At 38.9% G+C, this 23,575-nt stretch overlaps 1 protein-coding gene across 1 annotated transcript; it reads left to right on the top strand.

Annotated features, from left to right (window-relative positions):
- Positions 1-1,288: 1,288 nt before the first annotated feature.
- On the top strand, positions 1,289-22,250 carry ehd3 (EH-domain containing 3). The gene is made up of 8 exons (XM_042503631.1): positions 1,289-2,529; positions 8,956-9,132; positions 9,694-9,791; positions 17,248-17,389; positions 17,525-17,624; positions 18,355-18,525; positions 20,011-20,175; positions 20,260-22,250. Exons 1-8 carry the CDS (start codon positions 2,303-2,305, stop codon positions 20,785-20,787), a joined length of 1,608 nt encoding a protein of 535 aa, XP_042359565.1. The 5' UTR covers positions 1,289-2,302; the 3' UTR covers positions 20,788-22,250.
- The last annotated feature ends 1,325 nt before the right edge of the window (positions 22,251-23,575 follow it).

The following is a 23,575-nucleotide window of genomic DNA, read 5'->3' as shown; positions in this document are numbered from 1 at the left end:
TGTACACAGTGCATGGTTAAACTTTAACTTTTGTCGCACACCTGCCTTGACAAGAAGAGAGTGAATAGAGACATCTACTGGTCAAACTGCAAACAGCCACCATTATATTTCCCTTTAAAAGCAGAGCTGGGACAGTTATTTTCACATCCATATTAACTTTTCTCCCTCCTTTTCCATGCATCTGATATCATCTGCTCAAAAAATGTCCTCAGACATTTACAAATAATGATTATTGATACTGTGACTGCCAGTGTACGTGCTATCACTGCTACAAAAATCAACAATATCAAAACACATGAAGCCCTGTATTGAAAATATGACCTAGGTAAAAGTTTACAAATATTATAATCCAAAGTATCAAAAGTAAAAGTACTTGTTATGCTGGAAAAATGACCCCTGTGAACAGTGTTTAAAAAGGTGTTACACCACAGATACTGAATACATGCCTGAATATGAAATGTCATTAGTAACATAATCCATTCACATTACTCAAACTATGTCATCTAAATAAATCTACTGGATTACTTTTGGAATACTTCAATAATGAACTCATTTGTCTGGATCTCACATTTCTATGCTGAAAACACACAACAAGGTCCTGTTGTGAATCTTCTCTACCATTTGTCTCTGATATTGAATGAATTTTAAGTAAATGTTGCACAAAATGGAAATACAGAAAGTACAGTTTTAGAATAAAAAATATACTTAAATTATCAAAAGTATAAGGAATCAATATGCAGAATATCCCATTTCAGAATAACCTATTATAAAGTTGGATTATAAATACTGGTGCATTGTTATTATTTATTATTGTCTTTTTTGGTGCTCGCGGTTTCAGTGAAATTAGCTGAATAATTGAATTGACTCTTGCCAAGCTAATGATGTGTGCAGCATGTCCATATTGTCCATATTTAGTATATATACATACATGTATATATATATATGTAGTAGATAACAAACATAATAATAATAATAATAATAATAATAATAATAATAATAATAAAATGAATTTAGAGGGAGAAAAAAGAAAGGGGGGTGGGGGTTGTCTCTCTATATAGAATTGATTTTTTTATTTTTTTTAATTCCTCTGACTGAAATGTTGGTTGACATTGAAACCCGTATCTACCTTTAGGTGGCGCGCTGCGGTTTAACGGCGAGCTCTCCTCCTCCATCATGGCGTCGCCCTGCCCTGCTTCAGCTCCAGCATCACTGGGCGGGACCTCGGTGAGTCTGGCAGCCAGGCGTTGGGCACTTCCGCCGGGGTCGGGTTTCCTTCAACTCGGCATTTAAATTGAGCTGCAGGACATCAGCTGCTGCTACATTCAGCTCCGCGCTGTGACAGAAAATAACCCTCAGCACGCGCAAAACAGGCCACTCTTATTTTCTGTCAGAAAAGCGGCGCAAACATCTGCGCGTCCGGAACAGGTCCGGGTTTGTTTGGAGGGCAGTGGAGCGCGAGCGGCTGAACAATAACGGGCTCGGCGCATCATTTTTGGGATTCCTCTCCTCTCGGATAGCGGTAACGTGACGTTGTGCATGAGCGGAATGATTTAGGCTTTTTCTGGGTAGTGTTTGTTTACTGAAATAGACTGGTAAACAAAAACAAACCCACTGAATGCGCTGTTTATTAGGCCCTGGTGCACAAGTGGCCTGGACTTGGGAGGACCGATGGACTGGGTGATGAGAGTGCATCTGAAGGGTCAGGTTTGAATTCTGATCATAACATACAACAATTTGGATTTTTTTATGTTGTTGTGGACATTAACATACATAAAATATACTCAAAATATATAGATTTTACTGGGCCAGATATAACATTAGACTAAACCTCAATATTATTAACAACAGTCACCACCCAGTTATTGTGGCAGGACAGACTGACTGATATTTCAGTTTATTCATTTTTTTGTCTTGAGACTTAGATAAAATATCTTACATATAACTTTTTGTTCTAATAGTTTTTAAGAATATTTGCAGTAAAATATAACCTGCAGAAAACAACTGTTTTCAGAGAGTTTACGCCACTAAACATTGCTTTGTTTAGATTTAAAAGTGGATCTTAAGTTATTTTCTTAAATTCAATTAGAGCTTCATGTGACTTTTTCAAACTTTGGAGCTCTTCTTGTCTTATATGTGAGGAAATCATCATCACAACCTTGAGACAGGCATCCATCCTTCAAGGACATACCAAAATTATAAATATTTCAGCATAGAGCAAGTAAACAAAACCTGCCACAAATAACAAACAGCATCTTTGACCAGTTAAAACTTCACTAGTCTACACAATAAGCAACCAGCAGCCATGTTCAGCTGGCTTGGAACCGACGACCGGAGGAAGAAGGAGCCAGAAGTCTTTCAGACCGTCAGTGACGGACTGAAGAAGCTCTACAAAACCAAACTCCTGCCGCTGGAGGAGAGCTACAAGTTCCACGAGTTCCACTCTCCGGCTCTGGAGGATGCAGATTTTGACAACAAGCCCATGGTCCTCCTGGTGGGACAGTACTCCACCGGCAAGACGAGCTTCATACGGTGAGAAAAGCAGATTTCACATGCTCGAACACACGTATGAAGAGGTTCATATGGAAACAGGAGTCACAGATAAACACATGAGGCCACCAGAAAGACAGAGGGAGAGGCTGACACACCCAAACTGACTCTCCGCTCTCAGAGCTTCACCAGTGAAGCCGTTTTTAAGAGAGCGTTTATGGGACAGAAAACAACTATGAAAAGAAAAAGAAGTACAAAAACACCAACAGCCTAACTGCAAAAAGCCACACCTCTGCAAGATTTATTAAATCCACAAAATGTTTATGTGACAGCCAACATAAAACACACATGCATAACGTGGAGGCAGCGCTGTGTGGCACTGCAGCCCTCCCTAACAAGATGTGTGTATATCTACTTTTCGTGTGTGTGAATGGATGATAAGACAGATCAGGGTTTGCAATTTGGACCTAGTTCATAAAAAATCATCTGGTGGAGATAAGAACTAGCTCTTTTAAATGTACAGGGACAGTTATTATCTATTATCAGAAATGCATATTTTGACTCTGAGTGTTGGAGATATCAGCCGTAGAGATGTCTGCCTTCTCTCCAGTGTAATAAAACTAGATGGCACTCGACTTATGGTGCTAAAAGCACAAAAAAAGTTTTAAAAAATTGGGAAAACAATGAAGAAAAAAATAAAATTGAGAAATGAAAAAAGAACAATTCAACAGCAATATCTCAAGATAAGTCAAGATAATCCACAGACCTTGTTGTTTTCACAGTTTAATGATGGAACTATTTTCTGTCTCCTGAACTAAACTGCCAACCGTAAGTATGAATCTACTCGTGCTCATGACGGAGCAAGATGTAAACATTAATGACGTCCATTACAGCTGAGCCGTAATGTGTGTTAGCTCAGCAGTGCTAGGTGAATTATCAGTAGATGCACACTTCCTCCTTCACGTTGATACAATTAGTGGGTGTAGTTCAGTGAAAAGAAAATAGGTCCAACATGAAACAGCAGTATACACGTTCCAAGGTATATTATGGTATGAAGATTAGGGGCTATCATACTGTGTACATTTGCTCATCAATGGTATTGAAAAAAATGCATCTAGACAGAGAATCTCGCCTTTATTATTTTGTTTTTCTTATTCAAAAGGGAGACTTTTTACATATATATTACATGTACACAGCATTAAATAAGCTTTCAAACTTCTGTTATAGTAATAAAATGCTTGTTCAACCAGAAATGACCTCTCCATCTCATTCTTTTAAGGGTCATCCTGGCTGATAGTAATAACAATTCTGTAATACCGTGAAACCAAAATATTTTCGTCGTCCTACTGTGAAAATCAAATACTGCTGCAACCCTACATTAAACTGCTCACAACAAGGTCTGATCTTAAGTTACCGGGTCAAGATTTCTGGAAAGAGACGTTGCTGTTGAGGTTTTCATGGGTTTTTTTTGGCACTTTGAGCACCACAAGCTGAGTGCCATCTAGTTCTGTTATACTGGGAGAAGGCAGACATCTCTATAGCAGATATCACACTCAGCAACTCACCAAAACAATATAAACTGATAAACAGCACTGCAGGTAAGAGGAAAAAAATGTTTTTTTGATTTTTGAGTGAACTTTCCCTATAATACAACTGTTAAAAAGCAGTGTTTGCTTGCTTATTACTCACTACAGAACTCCTTATTACAAGGGTATGACTGATCAGTCATTTAACCCTTTAAAACCTGAAGTGACATAACTTTTCTTTTGCTGCTTTCAGAAGCCCTTCACAAGTATTTAAATATTTGAATCATGAGCAAATTTGTCTTATTTCTTTCTAAAACACGGGAGGAAAAAGGCATGAGCAAATTGGAGCAAAAAAGAAATTAATAGATTTAGTGATTTTTTTTAAAGAGCTAGGGAAAAATGTTTGATTATAATAATCCTAATTACATATTTTAAATTATGTTACACAATTATTATATTTTTGAGTACTTTTTCCAGGTATGGTTTACCTATTTTTTTGTTTGTTTACTTTCTTTTAATTTATTTTTTTTGTTCTTGTTGTTTTTCTTTTTTCAGATTTTCAGGTAAATTTCTTGCTAATTTTTGGTTCACTTCTTTTGTTGCTCATTGCCTTCTTTCCATGTTTTTGAAAGAAATTAAGCAAATTTGCTCAGGTTTCAAAGGGTTAAAATAATTCTAGAGAAGGGTGCTACATACATGCGTTATTGTTAGAAATTCAGATTTAGTATAAAAATCTGCATATTCAGAGTTGTGTGCTCTGGTGTTGGTATATGTGTGTGTGACAGCGGGAGATATTAGCAGCTGGGTGTTGGGCCTCTTGAACCGCAGGACTGCTGCTAATGACCTGCCCCTCAGACACACACACAAACACACACATAAACACACTGGCTTGCAGAGCATAGTGGGTAATTAGTGGGGTAAGACTTTGAAAGCCAGAGAGAGGATGCTGTTAGTGACTTCCTGCTATAAGACAGGACAGCGTAGACATCTTTTTCCTCTTCTGTCTCTCAGTGATACTGTCTTTCCCTGTCCTTTTTGTCACTCTTTCATCCAACGACAACACCCACGAGTCAGCAGCCTGACCCCACAACACCGACATTGTAGCAGTAAGATGCAGAATGTACAAACTGCTGAGTAACCCTCGGTCAGCAGCTCTTTCATTTCATATCACAGGGTGCCAGACTTTCAGTGTGGGAGCAGTGCAGGTAGAAATGTTACATTAAAAGCCTTTTTTAAGTCATATTTGGCTTGATTTGAAAACGAAAAAGTCTTGTGAATAATTGTCTGACAAAGAAAGAGAAAGTAGATGGATGAAAAGGTGGTGGTGGAGGGTAATGTAGTCTCTTGTCTTTCGCGGTTATTCAGAGGTCAGTAATCTGAGCCTGGCTTCAGTTTAGGGTTGAAATTTATTGATTTTCTAATTTTGCTCCAAATTTTGCTTGTCTTTCAAAGAGCAAATTGTCCATAGAACCCACATTTTCCTTCAAGGTGACCGGAAACATTTGCCACTGCAGACATTAAGCATAACGTCTAGTTGTAGTCTTCTATTCTCTTTGCTCACAGGTAGATTTTTAACATGCTCTAAACCTCCTAAACTGGAACTGTGAGGTTATTTGTTGGTGGAGTTGGTTTTCTACCATTTGTTCCCTGTTAAAGTTTTTTTTTAGTTATAGTTAGTTTTTTTTTTTTCACTGCAAAAACTACTGCCAACGGCCAACTAGCATATACACTCTGTGCTTATATGAGAGGAAATAACTCTCTACACCAGCAGGTGGTGAAAGACTGTTCTTCATTGAAAAAGGAAACCGTAAGAATGTCAGGACAAACTCAAGATACAAGATACTAGTTAATTGCTAGTTAACTGACAACACAGCCCAATGTTAAAAGAACAAATGATATTTACTTCGCACGTAAATGGACACAAACAGTTAAGAACTATTCCTGCTAAAGAGCAAAAGATAAGATATCTAATATTACAAGTTCGTTTTGATCTCACGCCCTCTAGACTTTAAGCGTTCGTTTGCTGTCTTAAGTATGTTTCTCATCTCGTGTTCTGCTAATCAGTAATTTGTCTCATTGACAGACTCCACCGGCTCAGCCAATGATTCAGCATGCTGAATCAGTTGAAAAACAGCCGACGAGGGCCAATGGTGCGGGATACACCGCAAAAACTAGGGAAACAGACAATCAATGTTAAGTCAGCCTGACATTAACCAGCAGCTAACCGCTGGCTTGGTGTGTCAGGACCTTGAGCCAGAAAATGCACCAATGCACATGCAGCTTTGTCTGATTCTGGTCTGACTGTAACTGTCATATTTAAATATCGCTAATGCAACAGTAATAAAAATGTATTTATTTTTTGGTGCACATTTTGTTTGCTGTCCCTGTTTTATTATGTTAAAAAGTGAGAAGGCCAAGAATTGGTTTCCAGTTTCTCAAAATAGTTGCAAATGGCAATCTGGAAACTATCACTGTCCAGCTCTGATAAATGAAATGGTAAAACATGAGCTGATAAGTGAATTGCATGCACACATAGTATGTATCAAACATGCAGTTGTACACATGCTTTGCACAACCTCTCTGCACAGAGAGATGGCTCTACCAGGCACTGCTAACTCCTCTGACAAGGTGTGTGTGTGTGTTTGATGAGAAGATGTATAAGTGAAGCATCTCTACATCTGTTAGCAGTTAAAAAGCATACACATCCCACACTCACGCTTTAAATTTATGGGCCTTTTAGCTATAAATCTTTTGCCTAAATCTCCTTTTTATGGCCAGCAAGCACATTGCTGGGATTGTGAAACTCGACAGAAACACACTAATCTTCAGTGTGACGTCACTGAATTAACAGATAAGGATTCAAACTTTCACACCTCAAACATATGAGATGTAAGTCAGCTGTGTTGCCATGGCAGCAGTAACAGACGAGGTCAAAAGTTTGCATCAGTGGTAAGTTTCAGCAAAACATATTCACGGTGTTCTTAGGGGAATTTATTAAAGGTCGCCTAAAAAATGTGCCCAGTCAAAACCATACATGCATAAACTTTAATGGTAGGTTGTCCGTCTTGTCTTAACCTTTTTCACCTCATTCAGCTGTTTTTCATCATCAGTTAGCAAAACAAGGGCACGACAGGGTCCTAAATTTGACCACTCTTCTCGCCCGTAAACTCAATCTAATTCTTGTGCAGATTTGTCTTTTTTGTCCAGTTTGAATATTCGTAATTTTAGTAACTCCAAAACTAGGTTTGGTGCGTTTTAGGTTGCTGGCTATGCTTTCGTCTTTATTGTTATTGTCCACTTTTATCAGTTTGCAGCTTGTCGGTGCCAGAGTCAGACACGGTCATCACCACTGACAGTGCTCACCACGCTCTTTGTGTTAAATGCATTACTATCTCGCTTTCAAACATTTTTTTTTGCTCATTTAACACCACTTTTGACCAAATACTTCCATGTATTTCGCCACAAAACCACAAAACAAAAAAACTTTACTTTATGCTGCTGAGTTTGGAGCCCTAACTTGGCTTACTTTGTGCTCAGCAGCCCTTGATGATGTCAAATTCCCCTAATTTCTGTTCCAGCAGCTTCTAATTCAAGGCAGACCTGGTTTCTGTTGAATATTGAATAGCTTCTTACCATCCAGACCAAAAGGCCTGACAGCATTTCTTTCAGATTAGAGCCTGCATATGTGACGCACATCTGCCCTGATGCTCTCAGTTCACCTTGGGGAGTCAGTCAACTCATTGGAATGATATAACTGATAAAAGGCCAACACGCAGTTGTGTAAGTGGAGAATTACCCCTTGTTGACTCAGAAACCCATGTCTGAAACTTGTATATATTCTCTGTCACAAATGCTGAACACATTTACATAATTTTCCTTATGGGGGGGTTCAGAAGACCATTTTTGGGACTTAAAAGCTTTAGCAATAATCATTAGTGAATATTCAAAGGTTCATTGTGACACAAAGCTTATCAGTGACCGACTTCGGCAGAACTTAGCACCGCTTTGTGTGTGTGTGTGTGTGTGTGTATGTGAGAGAGAGAAAATGATAGAAAGAGGGAAGAGAGGGTGGAAAGTGGACTACTGTATGAAATGTTTCTATAGGTTATCAATAACTTGAACACATCACTAGATGCAAAGAAAGTACTTCACTACAGTTGCCAGCTGTGGCTTAACATCCTCAATTATTCTTACCTGTTCCTTTTTTTTTCTTCGAACAACCAATTTAAAGCTTGAAGCAGGAACTGCACTGAAGACAGTGGCCTCATCCGTGTTTGACACTTTCCACTTCCTTTCGGCTCTCTCCATCAGTTAACTATTGAAAAAACAAAACAAAAAGAAATTATTCAAAGACTGATTAAAACATCAATTACCATGGAGAAGGTAGAAGCTTCGAAGTCCTATTTTAAACCCAGACAAAAACTCAAATTCCATCTCCAGACACATTTTAAAGTATGTAAAAATACCGTGCTTTTCCAATGCTGTTGTTAGCTCCCTGTACCAACTCTGTTCTGCGCTGGAGGTTTCAAGTTTTTTTGCTGTTGTTTTGACGTCTGTCCCTCTGTTGATATGTGCTTCCTGTATTAGACAACAATTAGCTTTGGTAGTGGTGACGTACATAATCTATCTTGCCCAGCGAACATTTGAATCTCAGATTTTAGGGAATTGTGCAGATACCTCTCAAGTGAACTGCACAGATTCAAGTCAGTATAGTCAAGGTCAGACATTTTAGAGGATATAAACAGAAGGAAAAAACACATTTTTGAGTGGCCGGAGGAAAAGTTGATATAATACTTACACTAATGTCATATTACTTCATATTATATACCTTCTTCTAATGTCACCTGAGAGTATGCTGGCTACACATTCTCTTTTTTGTCACTATCAAAAACATCTCTTGGCTTGTTTTGTGTAACACTATGCCACACTATCTCACCTACAGCTACCTGTTGGAGCAGGATTTTCCCGGTATGCGGATCGGCCCTGAACCCACCACAGATTCCTTCATCGCGGTGATGCACGGCGACATAGAAGGAGTCGTCCCGGGCAATGCTTTGGTGGTTGACCCCAAGAAACCTTTCAGGAAGCTGAACGCATTTGGAAACGCGTTCCTCAACAGGTAAACACACTTTTGCAAAGGTGACATGCTGATAGCTGCAGGTATCTTTGGAGGTGTGTGTACTGAAAATACAGAGTACCAAGGTGAAGTATGTGGGCGCAGGGGGAAAAGATTGGAAACTAAAGGGAGAGTGAGAATCCACGCCACAGCTCTACATTCCTGTGTGATTGAATTTCCCTCTGCTCACTGGTCAGGCTTTTCTCTTTTAATGGCGGTCTGTGTGTGTGAGAGACAGAGAGAGAGACAGCCAGTCATCTTTGCAGAGTCATGCTTCTGGAAAAGGAAAAAGTGCCAAAAACGCTTTACTCTTGCGGTAATGTCCTTGCTGTGAGGGCCCACAACTGCTGAAAGGAGACAGAAGAAACGCTGACTGTCAGTGGGGATGAGGGGGGTTCAGAGTGAACCTAACCAGTTAGTATTTATACAGCTGGAGACGGAGCGATAGAGGAGAAGGAGGAGAAAGAGAGGTCTGGAGGACAATGTTTGTTGTTAAGACATTTTACACTTCTGTCCAGTTTCTTTTAACTCTCTTTTCCTTGTGTGTGTGTGTGTGTGTGACAGGTTTGTGTGCGCCCAGCTGCCTAACCCAGTGCTGGAAAGCATCAGTGTGATTGACACACCAGGGATTCTGTCAGGAGAGAAACAGAGAATCAGTCGAGGTAAGACACACACTCTTTTATCCTCCTCTATTTATGTTAATGAGTGTGTGTCCGTGTGTGTGTGTGTGTGTGTGTGTGTGTGTGTGTGTGTGTGTGTGTGTGTGTGTGTGTGTGTGTGTGTGTGTGTGTGTGTGTGTGTGTTCGTTCACTGGATCCATTCAGCTGCAGCCCCCCTCGTCCCACTGAACTCTGAACCACAAAGTCAGCATTTCCTTTGGATGTGTATGGCTGTGTGTTTATTTTAGCTTTTAGCTATCAGGAGGATTATGCTTCATTCATTTCAAAGAACAGGAAGCAGCGACAGAAAGATGAGCTTTGAGTGTGTTCTCTCTTACACACACACACACACACACACACACACACACACAAAACACACACACTTATATTTTAAACTTGGCTAAAGCAGGCTGGAGTATCGACAGGAGCTAAGCAATGCAAGCATTATTTAAGACACCTAAAAAGTGTATGCTATACTCATATTTTTACTGCTTTACCTTTCTTTCACAAAGCCTTTTCCGACAGTGAGGCTGTTAACACAGCGGTACATTTTTTAGCTTTCGTGGCGATACTCCAGCCTTCTTCTCGGAACTGCTTTCGTGTTGACTGACATTTACTGTATGTGATACACTGACTACAGATAAGTACCTCATACAACTAACTAACACAAATCTGGACTATCATTTTAAACCCTTATGGTCAACAAACAGTGCTCCAAACTTAAAAGAACTTATCATTTATTTTCTTTATTCATTGTTCCTTCTCTTATTTTTTTCTGGACTAAGGGGTGAAATAATATTTTCTGTAGTGGTATCTATAAATGTATTCATTTATTATTATTATTATTATTATTATTATTATTATTATTATTATTAACAATTTATTTTTGAATTTATTAATTTTTTATTTTCCCTTTCTTTTTTAATTTATTCATTGACAATTTAGAATCGGTGTTCTGTGGTTGGCTGTGGGTATCTGTGAGTTTGATAGTGTTTTGATGGGATCAATGTGTTGTTATGCAGGTAAATGTCATTTGGGGTTTCTTTTGTTGTTAATTTAATATTGTCAATGAATAAAAAAACATTATTAAACACAAAGCTTTAGCTTTGGGAAGGAATAAAAATTCGGCATTTGCGACAGCTAATTTCAAAGTTATATCTGAACACAAAATGCAACCAGAGAACCATTAAATCGCTCAAAGGACTCTATTTATACTTCATCCCATAGTGAGTTTTACTGTGGTGGTGCGGCTACAACATAAAAACTTGGACAGTTTTGTTGTGAAAACACTGTGGTCTCTGAGACATTTAAAATGATCACATTGGAAGACAAACTTCTTTTAAAACTAACTTTACAAAATGTTGGAAAAAGATACCAGATTAATCCGATGCATGTGTGCAATTATTGCACTATTTCAGATAAATACAGATGTTTTTAATGACTTCTGATTCTCATGACTTGTAACAAACGTTCTTTTAAGTCTAGTTCTCTCAAATAGATGAAAATATAAGAAGCAGCACGCCAAGGGCCGATTGAAATAAATCCTGAAGAGTGTCACATGGCCATTTAATTTAATTATGACTTTTTTTTCTTGATTCATCCCATCTGTTTACACAAAAACCCATTCATCTCAATTGCATGCTACTCTCTGCTTATCTATTGGTGTTTTTATATCTTAACACCCAGGACAGCTCCTGGACATTTTCTTGCAAATTAAACTATTTTTCAAAGTAAAGCCCCCACATTTCAATCCAATCTCTACATTTTGGGATGAGTTAACTAGCTGTGGACAGATCCCAGCCATGGTGTTGAACCGAGTGCAGAAACTACAGTTTGAAGAGAAATTTAGGTGTGAATGGCCTCCAAGAATTCCCCTCGGCTTTCTTACAGTGTGATGTGTGTCTTGCACGGCTGGCATTCCCAACGCTAAACAGAGGTATTACCATACCAACCGCTAACATGAACAAAAGAGCTTGGATAATAAAGGACAGCGATAATTTAGTTCACCCACTCTTCCACTGTCCATTTTTTCTTCCTCTGTGATTCTGTCTGTCCAATTTCTCCTGTTGTTTGTATTCGAGTGTTAATTTTGCACAGTTTAAAGTTTTCTAATGCCAAGTGGGGCCCATACTCACTGTCTCATCTACCCACACTGTTGATATTTGTAATATTGTCCGTTATGCCCCAAAGCTATGGAACACACACTAGCAGCTCACAAAATATTTTTTTTAAGAAAGCTGAAAACATATCTGTTCGCTCCAGACTTTAACTAGCTTTGACTTTCTGATACAGGTCCAAAACTCTTTCTTTTTGCACTTAACACTGCTGCGATTCTTTGAAAATGCTGTTTCTTACTTGATTTTATGATTTACGGTTTATGATTTTAAGATTTATGATTTTGCTGTCACATAATGGTTGTTTTAAACTGTTTATATTATTAGCGGTTGTCATCACAACACATTAATTAGTGAATGCTGACAGTGTGACAAAAAAGAAAGTGGGTTTTGTATGTTGAATAATTCAAAGGGGATCTATTAAGCCTTTTCTTATTCTCTGTCATATAGTACAATGTTAGTGTCACAAGTTCATGTTAAATGTGACCAAAGTTTAAAATAACGAGGTCATCGTATGTAAAAGTAATTCCTTGAAAAACCTCAGGCTTCAGACCATTCTGAATACTCATTTTCCAGTGTTTTTTCTACTTTCGAGACAAGCTGATGATGATGATGGTCATCTGCTCCAGGCACACTACTGCAAGTGTTTCCATCATCTATACTATAACATGTAGCTACATGCTAACATCAGAGAAAAAAGTGTCTGTGCTTATGTTAATTTCCCCGATGTCAGATCATATTCTTGCTGGAAACATGTCTAGTTGTGAAGATTTTGGTGTGCATGCTTTTATTGATGATTTTTCACAGCAGAGTGATGCTGTTCTCCATTATGGTCATTCTGGCTGCAACTACACTGTTATACATGTAGTCTTGGCTGCCGATTTTATTTAGATCTCCCTGATTTCAGGTCAAATTCCTGCTGTAACATGTTGTTTAACGGTGATTTTTCATCATAGTTTTTGCTGCTACACTATGTCACAGTCATCTCCACAGCTGCATTGACACTGCAGATATGCCAAAATATGAACGTCTTAGAAACACTGACCAATCAGAGTAGACTGGGCGAATAAATGTGCTCCAGCACAAGACAGTGTGAGGCAAATAAAGTGTTTTATGAACACTAAAGCATGTTAACATGTTCCCCCAAAATACACATATAAACCTAAAAGTGAGCATAACAGGTCCTTTTTGAGCAACACAAAGTAAAAAATAGGGGTATTAATGCCATTACAATTATCCCACTTCTGAACACCAAATATGTTGTGTTGTAATTATGCTTTTGTTAATACACAATACTGTAGCAGTATCAATAGATAAATACTGAATGTAGAGCAGATCCTGGTTCAATAGAAACCCTTTTTGCTTTTTTATTGTATTCATTTATCTGCACTCAAAAGAGATTATACTTACAGATGAGTTCAGGTGTGAACTCCATTATGGGCTCCTTTTTATTATGATAAATGAAGATGATTTCTCCTGCTTTGATAATGAGGCAGTATTTCTTTTGTTGTCCCAAAATGACAGTAATGTTGTGTTGATGTGATAAAATATAAAGGCCTGCTTATACAGTTCCAAAGACTAAATAAGTAAAAGGAGCATATTGTGGTCATTGAGTTCAGCACATTACTTCATAGCAGGGTTGGGTCTGGATTAATGTTTGTCATGAGAACTTCTCTGTGCAGCTTTTCTGTTGAGAAACTGAACGCTCTGTCAGCACCGACAGAATATCAGACTTTGTTTACAATCTGAAGTAGTTTAATTAAAGCAGACCCACATCATCTCTGTTCTACTTTCTGTTTTTTCGGTCAAAGTGTCCCGCCAACGTGTTGTCAAACCAAATAAACGGCACAGTGAGATGTGACCCTGCTGTTGTGTGTTGGATATAAAAAAATACAGGTTGGATCTGTCTGAGTCAGCACAGCTGTGTTTTCTCTGGGGACAGAGTGTGTGTGCAGCTTTTGTTTGTGTGTGTGTGTTCATTTTACTTTCAGTTCCATCCATTTGTTTTGTGCATGTTATGTTAACATGTGTATGTTTATCTGTATGTTGTGTCTCATTTTTATACTTTTCTTTCACCCTGTTGCATTGTTTTCATCACCGTCTGTGTTTGTTTGTGTCCAGATGAGGAGTCAGGCTATAGCTGCCTACATAGATGTCCTTATGGAGGTATTGTAGATAATAAAACTGGGCATCAACAAGCTGTAAAAGGGCTAATTAAAGCAGTACTTTGAAGAATTTTTGGACTGTTACATGTTCTTCATCAGACTCTTGCCACATGGTTTTGGGGGAAAACATGTCTATCCCTGAGTTTGCCTCGTTGGGTTGCTGGAAATTTTTGTCAGATTCGTCATATGTTTTCTTTCAGGGTTTTCCTCAGCAAGATAATTCAACAGTTACTTTTCAAGATACTGTGAGGTTAATTTTAATGATCAGTAAAAGAGCTCACTCAGGCAGAGCAGCTGTAGGAAACACCTCGCTGATATTTCTTCTTGTGCCACCATCTGATTAATTACCCCTTAACTAACACATTTTTTTGATGATGAACTATCTTAAGAGCTAAAGGATGTACTGACATTTTTTGGGGGGCTGACACCTTTGTTACTTACTTTTGTAAGTTTTTTGCCAGAGCGTTCTGCCAACATTAAACCAATATTTCCAAAAACAAGTGCGAATTTAAAATAGCTACAACCATGTTCCCACATGCATCCACGCGATGCCCTTTCTGCAAGTTTGCAGAAACAGTTAATCAGCTGTCCTTTGGCCCACGACCAATCTTTCCACAAAATCTTTGGCCAATCTGTGCATGCATTTGGAAGTTATGTGCCTTTTTATTGTCGACCACTCCTATTACCATGCCCCCATCTAACCAGTTGACATGAACACAAACACTCACCTTCACATACACACATACTTGACCTCTGTGCCAAATTTCAGCCTCCCAGGGCAAAAACTGTGGCCACTAAAGGGTGGAGACATTTTTAGAGCCAACCAACCAAGAGCGAGCTGTAGAGCTGCGGGTTGAAGCCAAAAATAATTATTTGGTAAACAAGTTGAACCAAATTTTCTTAGTCAGCCCTCACAGTTTGATGAACTTTAGACAATAATATTGACTCTAGTGTCATCTTCCAGCCCAAATATTAGCTTTTTTTGGGGGGGGCGGGCTATACTTTAATACACCACCATTGCCAGGACAAACTTCATATTTTTTCCACTTTTTTCTGTATAAAGACAGAACAAAGGAAAGACAAAGAAAGGAAGAAAAACTTTTCAGCTGCAGTGTAATGAACATTGCAGGATCTAGGTTGCAATAGAGGAGCATTAGACTTTCAATCTTGTTTTCCCCACATCATGTGAAAAGTGCTTCCTGTGAAGAATAATGCACTAAAATTCAAAATACCAAGGTCTCTCTCTTTTAACCCTCTATAGCTTTGCTCAAGCAGCAGTCTTCTTTCAGCTGTGCTCATTCAAGATGGAAAGAAAACCAAATTTCATGTTTTACATACTTATTGCTACAGCAGCTAAACTTCTGCTCACATCCCAGTGAGGAATTACTGAGCACTCAACAACATTTGCTCTAAAAGATGGCTACAAAATACAAAATACATTTAAGCATCATGTCAGCAGTATCATTTAACATTAGAATACATATACATATGCAAATATACATAACCTTTGTGAAAATCATTTGCCTTGAATGTAAACTGTTCCTCTTCTGGGAGAAGCAGGAGTGCAGCCACAGTAGCAATATCAGCAGTTCAGCAAGTATGTGAAAATGGGATTTTTATCTCAGCTGTATAGTGACTCCACGTGAGTGCAGATTTAGATACATTTAAAGTGACAAAATGTTCAGCACTTGTAGATTTAGTTTCCACTTTGAGGGACTTTGAGTCTTTCACAAATATACCTCTTTAGTAAATCTACTTGACACCAAGTGTATTAACATAAAGCTTCTTCCTTCTATCAACTGACAGTAAAACTCCTTTTATCCCCTAACGTCAGCTGTAACAGGTTCACTCTTGACTCTGCATCTTTCATGTGTCCTTCAGTGTTGGTTGGAAACTTTAGCTCACTAATCCTTCCTTCTGTCCTTTTGTTCTTTGTTCTCCTCTCATATACTGTGGAATTTGTCCAGTTAAGAGTCAGTTTCGTCCTTGTGTAGGTCGGAAAGTCAAAGGAGGCAATGATGTACTCCTGCTGACAGCCTTAATCACTTATTCATTTATTCATGCATTATGTCGGCATTAACTCAATCACTCATGCATGCATTCATTACTGCCATGATTGCATTTTTTAAAATGCAGCCAAATAAGACAATAAAAAATCATTGTTTTTGGTTTTGCTTCTCATTATTTAGTTTTTAAAGGCCATTTAGTTGATCCCTGGCAGGAGCGCCTCCATCTGTAAACACACATTCTTTTCACTCAGCATGTTGTAATGCGGGCCTCCTTCTTATTGCCTCGTCTCTGACCTGCAGCCATTGCAATGGTTTCCTCTTGGGGAATATTGCAACATCAGAATTATGGTTCATTGCTCAGATCATGGATTATACAAAGTGTTGATCATCATAAAAACTCAAAAGTAGCATGAATCTGAAGGGACAGTTCACCACAAAACAAAAAATGCATACATTTTTCCTCTCACATGTAGTGCTCTTTATCATTTTATATTGTTTTGGTGTGAGTTGCATAGTGTTGGAGATATTGGCTGTAGAGATGTCTGCCTTCTTTCCAATATAACAGAACTAAATTAATGTTTACATCTCGCGCCGTCACATGAGTAGATGCATGCTTCCTTCTGCAAAGCAATACGGTTAGATGTATGGTAGAAAGAAAGTAGTTCCTATATGAAAACTGCTCGAGTAATCGGGTCATGACTTCTGGAAAGAGACATTGCTGTTAAGTTTTTCAATTGTTTTTTTGTTTTTTTTTTGGCACTTTCTGCACCACAAGCTGAGTGCCATCTAGTTCTCATATATATGAGAGAAGGCAGACATCTCTACAGATGATATTTTCAGCACTCTGCAACTCAAACCAAAACAATGTAGACTAATAAGTAGCACTACAAGTAAGAGTAAAAATATGTATTTTTGATTTTGGGGTGAACTGTCCCTTTAAGCGCCTCTATTTAATACTATTCTGACACTATTATGGGATGGGAGCAAAGAAACAGGAAGTGAAAGGATACAAAATTAATTATCTCTTTTTTTCTCACACTGTTTTTATCTTAACCCTGCCCTCCCTTATGTGAAATCTTAATTTACATTTACTATTATTTTACACCCCAACCACCATTGTGGATCCTCCTCCTCCTCCCCCTCCTCCTCCTCTTTCTCCCTCTATTCTTAGGCTATGACTTTGCGGCTGTCTTGGAGTGGTTTGCGGAGCGAGTGGACAGGATCATACTACTGTTTGACGCACACAAACTGGACATCTCTGATGAGTTCTCAGAGGTGATAAAAGCCCTGAAGAACCATGAGGACAAGATCAGGTACTGTGGGGCTGTTTGACGTTTAGACATGTCCAATTCTGGACAACAGAGGGGTGAATAGTTCTTGTTAGCAGCTCTTTGCATTCACACAATTCAGTCAACATCAACACTGATCTCTTGTGTAATTTTTGCCAGAGTTGTGCTTAACAAGGCTGACCAGATCGAGACCCAGCAGCTGATGAGAGTGTACGGTGCCCTGATGTGGTCACTGGGGAAAATAGTCAACACTCCTGAGGTATAGTAAACACAAGGAGTCTTGACTGGTGTTTGTTGTCAGATATCCAGTTTTTGGCAAAAGGTCAGAGGCTGAGCATGTGCCAAGTTTCAGCATTATACTGGTCATCCACCACTTGTTGTGGATAGTATGGATCATACTCTTTAACCAAAATTTCTACCTCTGTAGGCATAATTTCGATAATGTTGTCAGACACTTATGATAACAATCTGATCCTGTTAGTGGCAAAAACAAGCACTTTTAGTGGATGTAAATTGACGGTGCACAAATGCCCGGCTTGGTTACACTGCAGTCTGTTTCATGGCTGCCAGCTGCAGCAGTTTTGCTCAATACTGAACCAGTTTTTTTTAAAAAAAGTTGTTCCCATTAGTCACAAAACCATGGGAAAATAGGGTCAAAGTTAAAAAAAGAAAAGTTCACCTTTTAAACAAAATGTGTTTTTTTTTTTTAAGATTATTTTTCGGGGCTTTTATTGCCTTTAATCAAGAGGACAGTGTGAGTGTGAGAGGGGAAAAGAGAAAGGGGGAGACATGCAGCAAAGGGCTGAGACCAGATTTGAACCCCTGGCCGCTGCGGCGAGGACACAGCCTCTGCACATGCGGTGCCGCTCTATCCACTGAGCCACCAGGCACCCAAAGAGTTTTTTTTTTACTTGGTGTCTAGTTTTCATCCTATTGTCAAACATTAGATGCTGTTAGTTGACTTCCTCTCTTGTCTCCCTCACTAACAGGTGATCCGCGTCTACATCGGGTCATTTTGGTCCCACCCTCTTTTGATTCCAGACAACAGGAAGCTGTTTGAAGCAGAGGAGCAGGACTTATTTAAAGACATTCAGTCTTTACCGAGGAACGCGGCGCTTAGAAAACTCAACGATCTGATCAAAAGGGCCAGACTAGCCAAGGTAAGACACAATAAGTGAAACATAAATACTCCCTGATGGAGAATCTGCTTATTGGACAGCTGTAACTGACAGGAGCAAGAGAGGATTCTTTGTCTCAGGATGTTATTTGACAGTGACGTTTAGGTTTTCAGCACAGGTGTGTGTGTGTGTGTGTGTGTGTGTGTGTGTGTGTGTGTGTTTCCTATTTATTCTTCCCACCACTCACTTGCTCTCCCCACCCTGTCCATCTGTTAACCTTGACAGAAAAATCTTGTCGCTGTCACAGAACCAATAGAGCTAGACAAATGTGGCCATTCTCCTCTGAGTGAATTGCTTCTTGTTTCCTCTCTGGAGAGGAAGTCAGGTACGAGAGACGACAGGCGCTGTCCATTGTAGTTCGAGGAAAGGCAGAGGATGTATGCTGCACGCACTCAAACACACACAGATTTATCAAACTGTGAGTTGAACGCAGTTTTCCTGTTTGACGGCTGATAGGGTGTGTGTGTGTTTCGTGATGAGCTTCAAGGACACGAGGTTGATTCAGGGAAACACACACTTATCACCACAGTAACACAATAAATATGGGTTTTCCCATTACTTTTGAATTTGTGTTGAATATTAAAAACAAATGCCAATAAAGGTAATCTGGGAGATTTACTGTATGACTAATCTGGTTAAAGGAGTGTTTCATGTCCCAAGACTCCAGGGTTGCAACAGTCTGCTGCTTATGACATTGCATGTGAACCATTTATCAAAAGCTTTTATCCAAAATAAATGAAAAAAAACAGAGAGGGAGAATCATGAGAGGAGTTTAAGAACAGGACAGACATAAAACACAAAGAACCTTAGTTCATTTAAGGATTTTCTCTACATTATTTGTTGAAGAAATCATGTTTTTTAGATTAAAAATTTGAAAAATGGTTAGTGCAGATATGTGATTGCCTGCTAGTATGTTGTAGTCCAAACATTGTTTATAATTCAGGGTCCAATTTTAATCCATTTCTGTAAAATATTGAATAAACAGCATGTGTAATTTATCTTTCTCCCATTACATATGTGTCCCATGAGACCGAATGGGTGAACTTTTTTTTTGTCTTGTGTTTTTGTCTCACGAGGAGTGAACAGTTAAGCCACGTCAAGGTTATCATAACGAAACATTAAGAGATTCTTACACGAGCATTACAGGTAGTCAAAAACTCAACTGCCTCATTTCATTCACAAAATGACCTGTTTTGGATTCAAAACAGCAATAGACAAGTTTGCTCCCCCTCCATGCACATGCACAAGGAAATCACAGGAAATTATTCATGCATGTGCTGGCTGAAAATTAGAAACATATTTGCGTGGGTACAAGCATAGCTACACAAACACAAAACATAGTATTTATGATATAAACGGTTACACATGCTCTTTTCGAGAATTTGAACTTTAAATACTAAAAATATAGAGACAAACTTGCTGTCCCAGTTAATTTTTAATGACTGAGCTTTCACTCTCACACCGCAGGTCCATGCCTACATCATCAGCGCACTGAAGAAAGAGATGCCCTCTGTGTTTGGGAAAGAGAACAAGAAGAAAGAACTGATCGCCAGTCTGGGAGATATTTACAAACGCATAGAGCGAGAGCATCAGATATCACCTGGAGATTTTCCTAATCTGAAGAAGATGCAGGTAAACGGGAAAGAGCAAAGGAATGTAGATTTTAAGATAGATGTTTTGAAAGATGAGACCTAAACTTGTTTTTTTCTCTCCCAGGACCAACTCCAAGCTCAGGATCTCAACAAATTCCAGCCTCTGAAACCCAAACTCCTGGAGGCAGTGGACGACATGCTGGCCCACGACATTGCAAGCTTAATGGTCCTGGTTCGCCAAGAAGAAACACAGCGTCCCAACCCGGTTGTGAAGGGCGGTGCGTTTGATGGCACCTTGGATGGTCCGTTTGGCCATGGGTACGGCGAAGGAGCCGGTGAAGGTATTGACGAAGCAGAGTGGGTTGTCGCACGTGACAAACCTGCTTACGATGAGATTTTCTACACATTGTCTCCCGTCAATGGGAAGGTGACGGGAGCCAACGCCAAGAAGGAGATGGTGAAGTCAAAACTGCCCAATACGGTGCTGGGAAAGATCTGGAAGCTGGCAGACATCGATAAGGATGGGATGCTTGATGATGAGGAGTTTGCGTTGGCCAATCATCTGATAAAAGTGAAACTGGAGGGACATGAACTGCCAGCAGAGCTACCTGCACACCTGGTGCCTCCATCCAAGAGGAAAATACCAGAGTAAATGTAAGATTACATCATCCCCTGTCCTCAAAACCTTTAAGTAGACCCACCTCATTCGCCCAGAGAAAAATATCCCATTTAAACAGGAATATTCCTGTAGCATTATAGCAAGAAAACTACAAGTGAGGAAAAATTGAACAAAATTAGATCCCATTTCCCAACTCCACTCTGTTGCTACCATTCAATATCTGCAGTCTTTTCTTAGTTTCAAGATGCAAATATTAGAACAAAATATTGATTTGCTTTGAAATAAAAATAAACAAAGATAATGCTGCTTGTTTGTTAGCATGTGGATTGAAATGCTACATTTCTGCAGTGCTGAAATGGCCTTTACCAGAGTAAAAAAAAAAAATCTGAATCTTTATGAGTCCTCTTGCAGCGAAGACTTTAGCCAAGTGTCCTCTTTTGTCTTTAAAGGTATAGTTCAGATTTTTTGAAGTAGGATTGAATGAGGTTCTTATCCATGTGTCTGTTGGCATGCCCTCAGTTTGGAGAAACGACAGGAGTGCTGACATGGAAGTTAAGCAGCATATTGCTGGGAGTGGGGGCAACAGCAAAATGGGTTTTAGCCACTAAAAGAAATCCCACCATAAAACATCAGTAACAGTTTAAGTGTACGCCACACTTGAAGTATTTTCAGTGCTTTACTATTCATCTTAGAGCCTGTTCCAACAGGAAATCCATTAACGGCTTCAGTTCCCCATCTATGCTCTCGTCAAAGTCACTAGACTCCACTGAGAAAAACACATATTTTAACTTGCTGAACATGGGAGCTGCTGGTCGACCTCTGCCTCCATTGGTTAGCTTATTTGGGTTATTATGTGACTTTAGTGGATCTGAACAAACCCTTTCCAACAACAAAGTCACACAATAACACAAAGTAACTAATTGATCAAGGCAGGAGTAGACAAGAAGCTCCTGTGTTCAGTGACATTAAATCACTGTTTTTCTCAGTGGAGTCTGGCTTTGAAGAGAACGATATAACGGCTTTATTTCCCCATCGTAAATTCCTGACCAACAGCAAATATAGCGGACATTTAAACTGTTATTGGTCTTTTTAGGTAGTTAAAACACATTTTGTTGCTGCCTTGTCCACAGCAGTACACTGTTTGGCTTCTGTACCAGTACTCCTGCCTGCTTCTTCACACTGAGGGCGTGCTGACGGACATATGCTGTTTGTAATATACTGACTATGGATAAGTAACCCCTATAACCCTACTTTGAGGCTGATATTTTAGGAGATGGTAGGTAGAACAGGTGTTAGACATGTTAGCACAGCAGATATGGTGATTAGTAGAGAAAAACATAAAAAAATCTAAAATAAGAAGCACTGTAATAGAGAAAAAATGCAATTAAATCCAAACTACTGGAATCAAAAAGCAGAGATGCAACAATGTGAAGACAAAAAAAAAGATTTTGTCGCAAGTATCATTATGGGAGAAGTACGAATACAAAATATTATTGTATTACTATCTGTAATTAATTCAGCCAGCTCATGTTTGACTGCAGTATTCCACACGGCCAACAAAAACATGTCACAGTTCTTTCATCTTGAGGTCCTGTGTTATTTTTGGTCTCCTGGCACAGCTCAGGATTCTGGTTTTGTTTCATGGCGACATATTAAACAGCTACAAGGATTTCCTGATGAGTGGCTTGAGAATACACACAGAGAAATGTGTAAAAGCACACATACAAACACAATCCTGGTTGTATGGTTTGTAATCAGAGGAGTGTTACACCTCCGATTATTATAAAGAAAATAACCTACAGCAACATTTTTAAAAAATTAAATAGTATGTGCAGATGTTGGTATTTGTTTAAATGACTTTGCCATCATTTGCTGTAGCACCTGGACTGACATACTGCAAAGAAGAAGGAAAATGTTTCTCTGATGGGAAACAAGAAGGGGGAATCTCAAGATGACAAGTGCTTTGTCTCTTTTATTTTTACATCGTTCTTAATTTTATTAAAGGAATACTTTACCCTTAAAATTACCATTTGTATGTTAATTACTCATCCCGTGTTAAGTTGAATTGTTGATTTTTTTTCCTTGCATCCCTCCAGTGAACAAAGAATGCAACTGAGAAAATTCTTGATGAATTCAAGTAAAAGGTGTCTGCATTTATCACATATGCTCAGTACTTCCCAAACAGGCAGCCCTCTCCCACAGGAGACTGAACCAAAAGTGAAACTGATCTTCAAAGCCAGACTCCATTTACAAAATCAGTAATTTTACCTCACTGAATACAGGAGCTGCTGGTCTATTTACCTCAATCAATTAGTTTATTTGTGTTATTGTGTGATTTTGGTGGTTAATAAGTTAGGTCTGATTCACCAAAGTCACACAATAACACAAACGCACTCAGTGATTGAGGTAGTGGTAGATTAGCAGCTCCCGCGTTCAGTGAGGTAAAATTACTATTTTTGTCATTGGAGTCTGGCTTTGAAAATAGATTTCACTTTCAGTTGAGTCTCCTGTCAGAAAAGGTTGTCTGTCTGGGAAGTATTAAGCATATGGCTGAAATAAATAAAACTTAGATTTTGCTGCATGAGTTGTGTGAGGGTTTGTAAAAATGTGTTTTGATATAGTTTTGGAGTTTTAATGCAGATATCCAGTTTTTGGTTTCCTTGATCACAGGAGGCATGCGAGAAAAACATTCCCTTCACTGATTCGGCAATTTATTAATATACAAAATGATCATTTTGGTGGTTAAGTATTCCTTTAACATGTTTGGAAATACTGTGACTATAATATGGAACTATATAACGAGTATTGTTTGGACACACGA

This window comes from Plectropomus leopardus, chromosome 16 (assembly GCF_008729295.1).
Source record: "Plectropomus leopardus isolate mb chromosome 16, YSFRI_Pleo_2.0, whole genome shotgun sequence".
NCBI classification, from domain to species: Eukaryota; Metazoa; Chordata; class Actinopteri; order Perciformes; family Serranidae; genus Plectropomus; species Plectropomus leopardus.
This window is presented reverse-complemented; position numbering and strand designations above follow the sequence as displayed.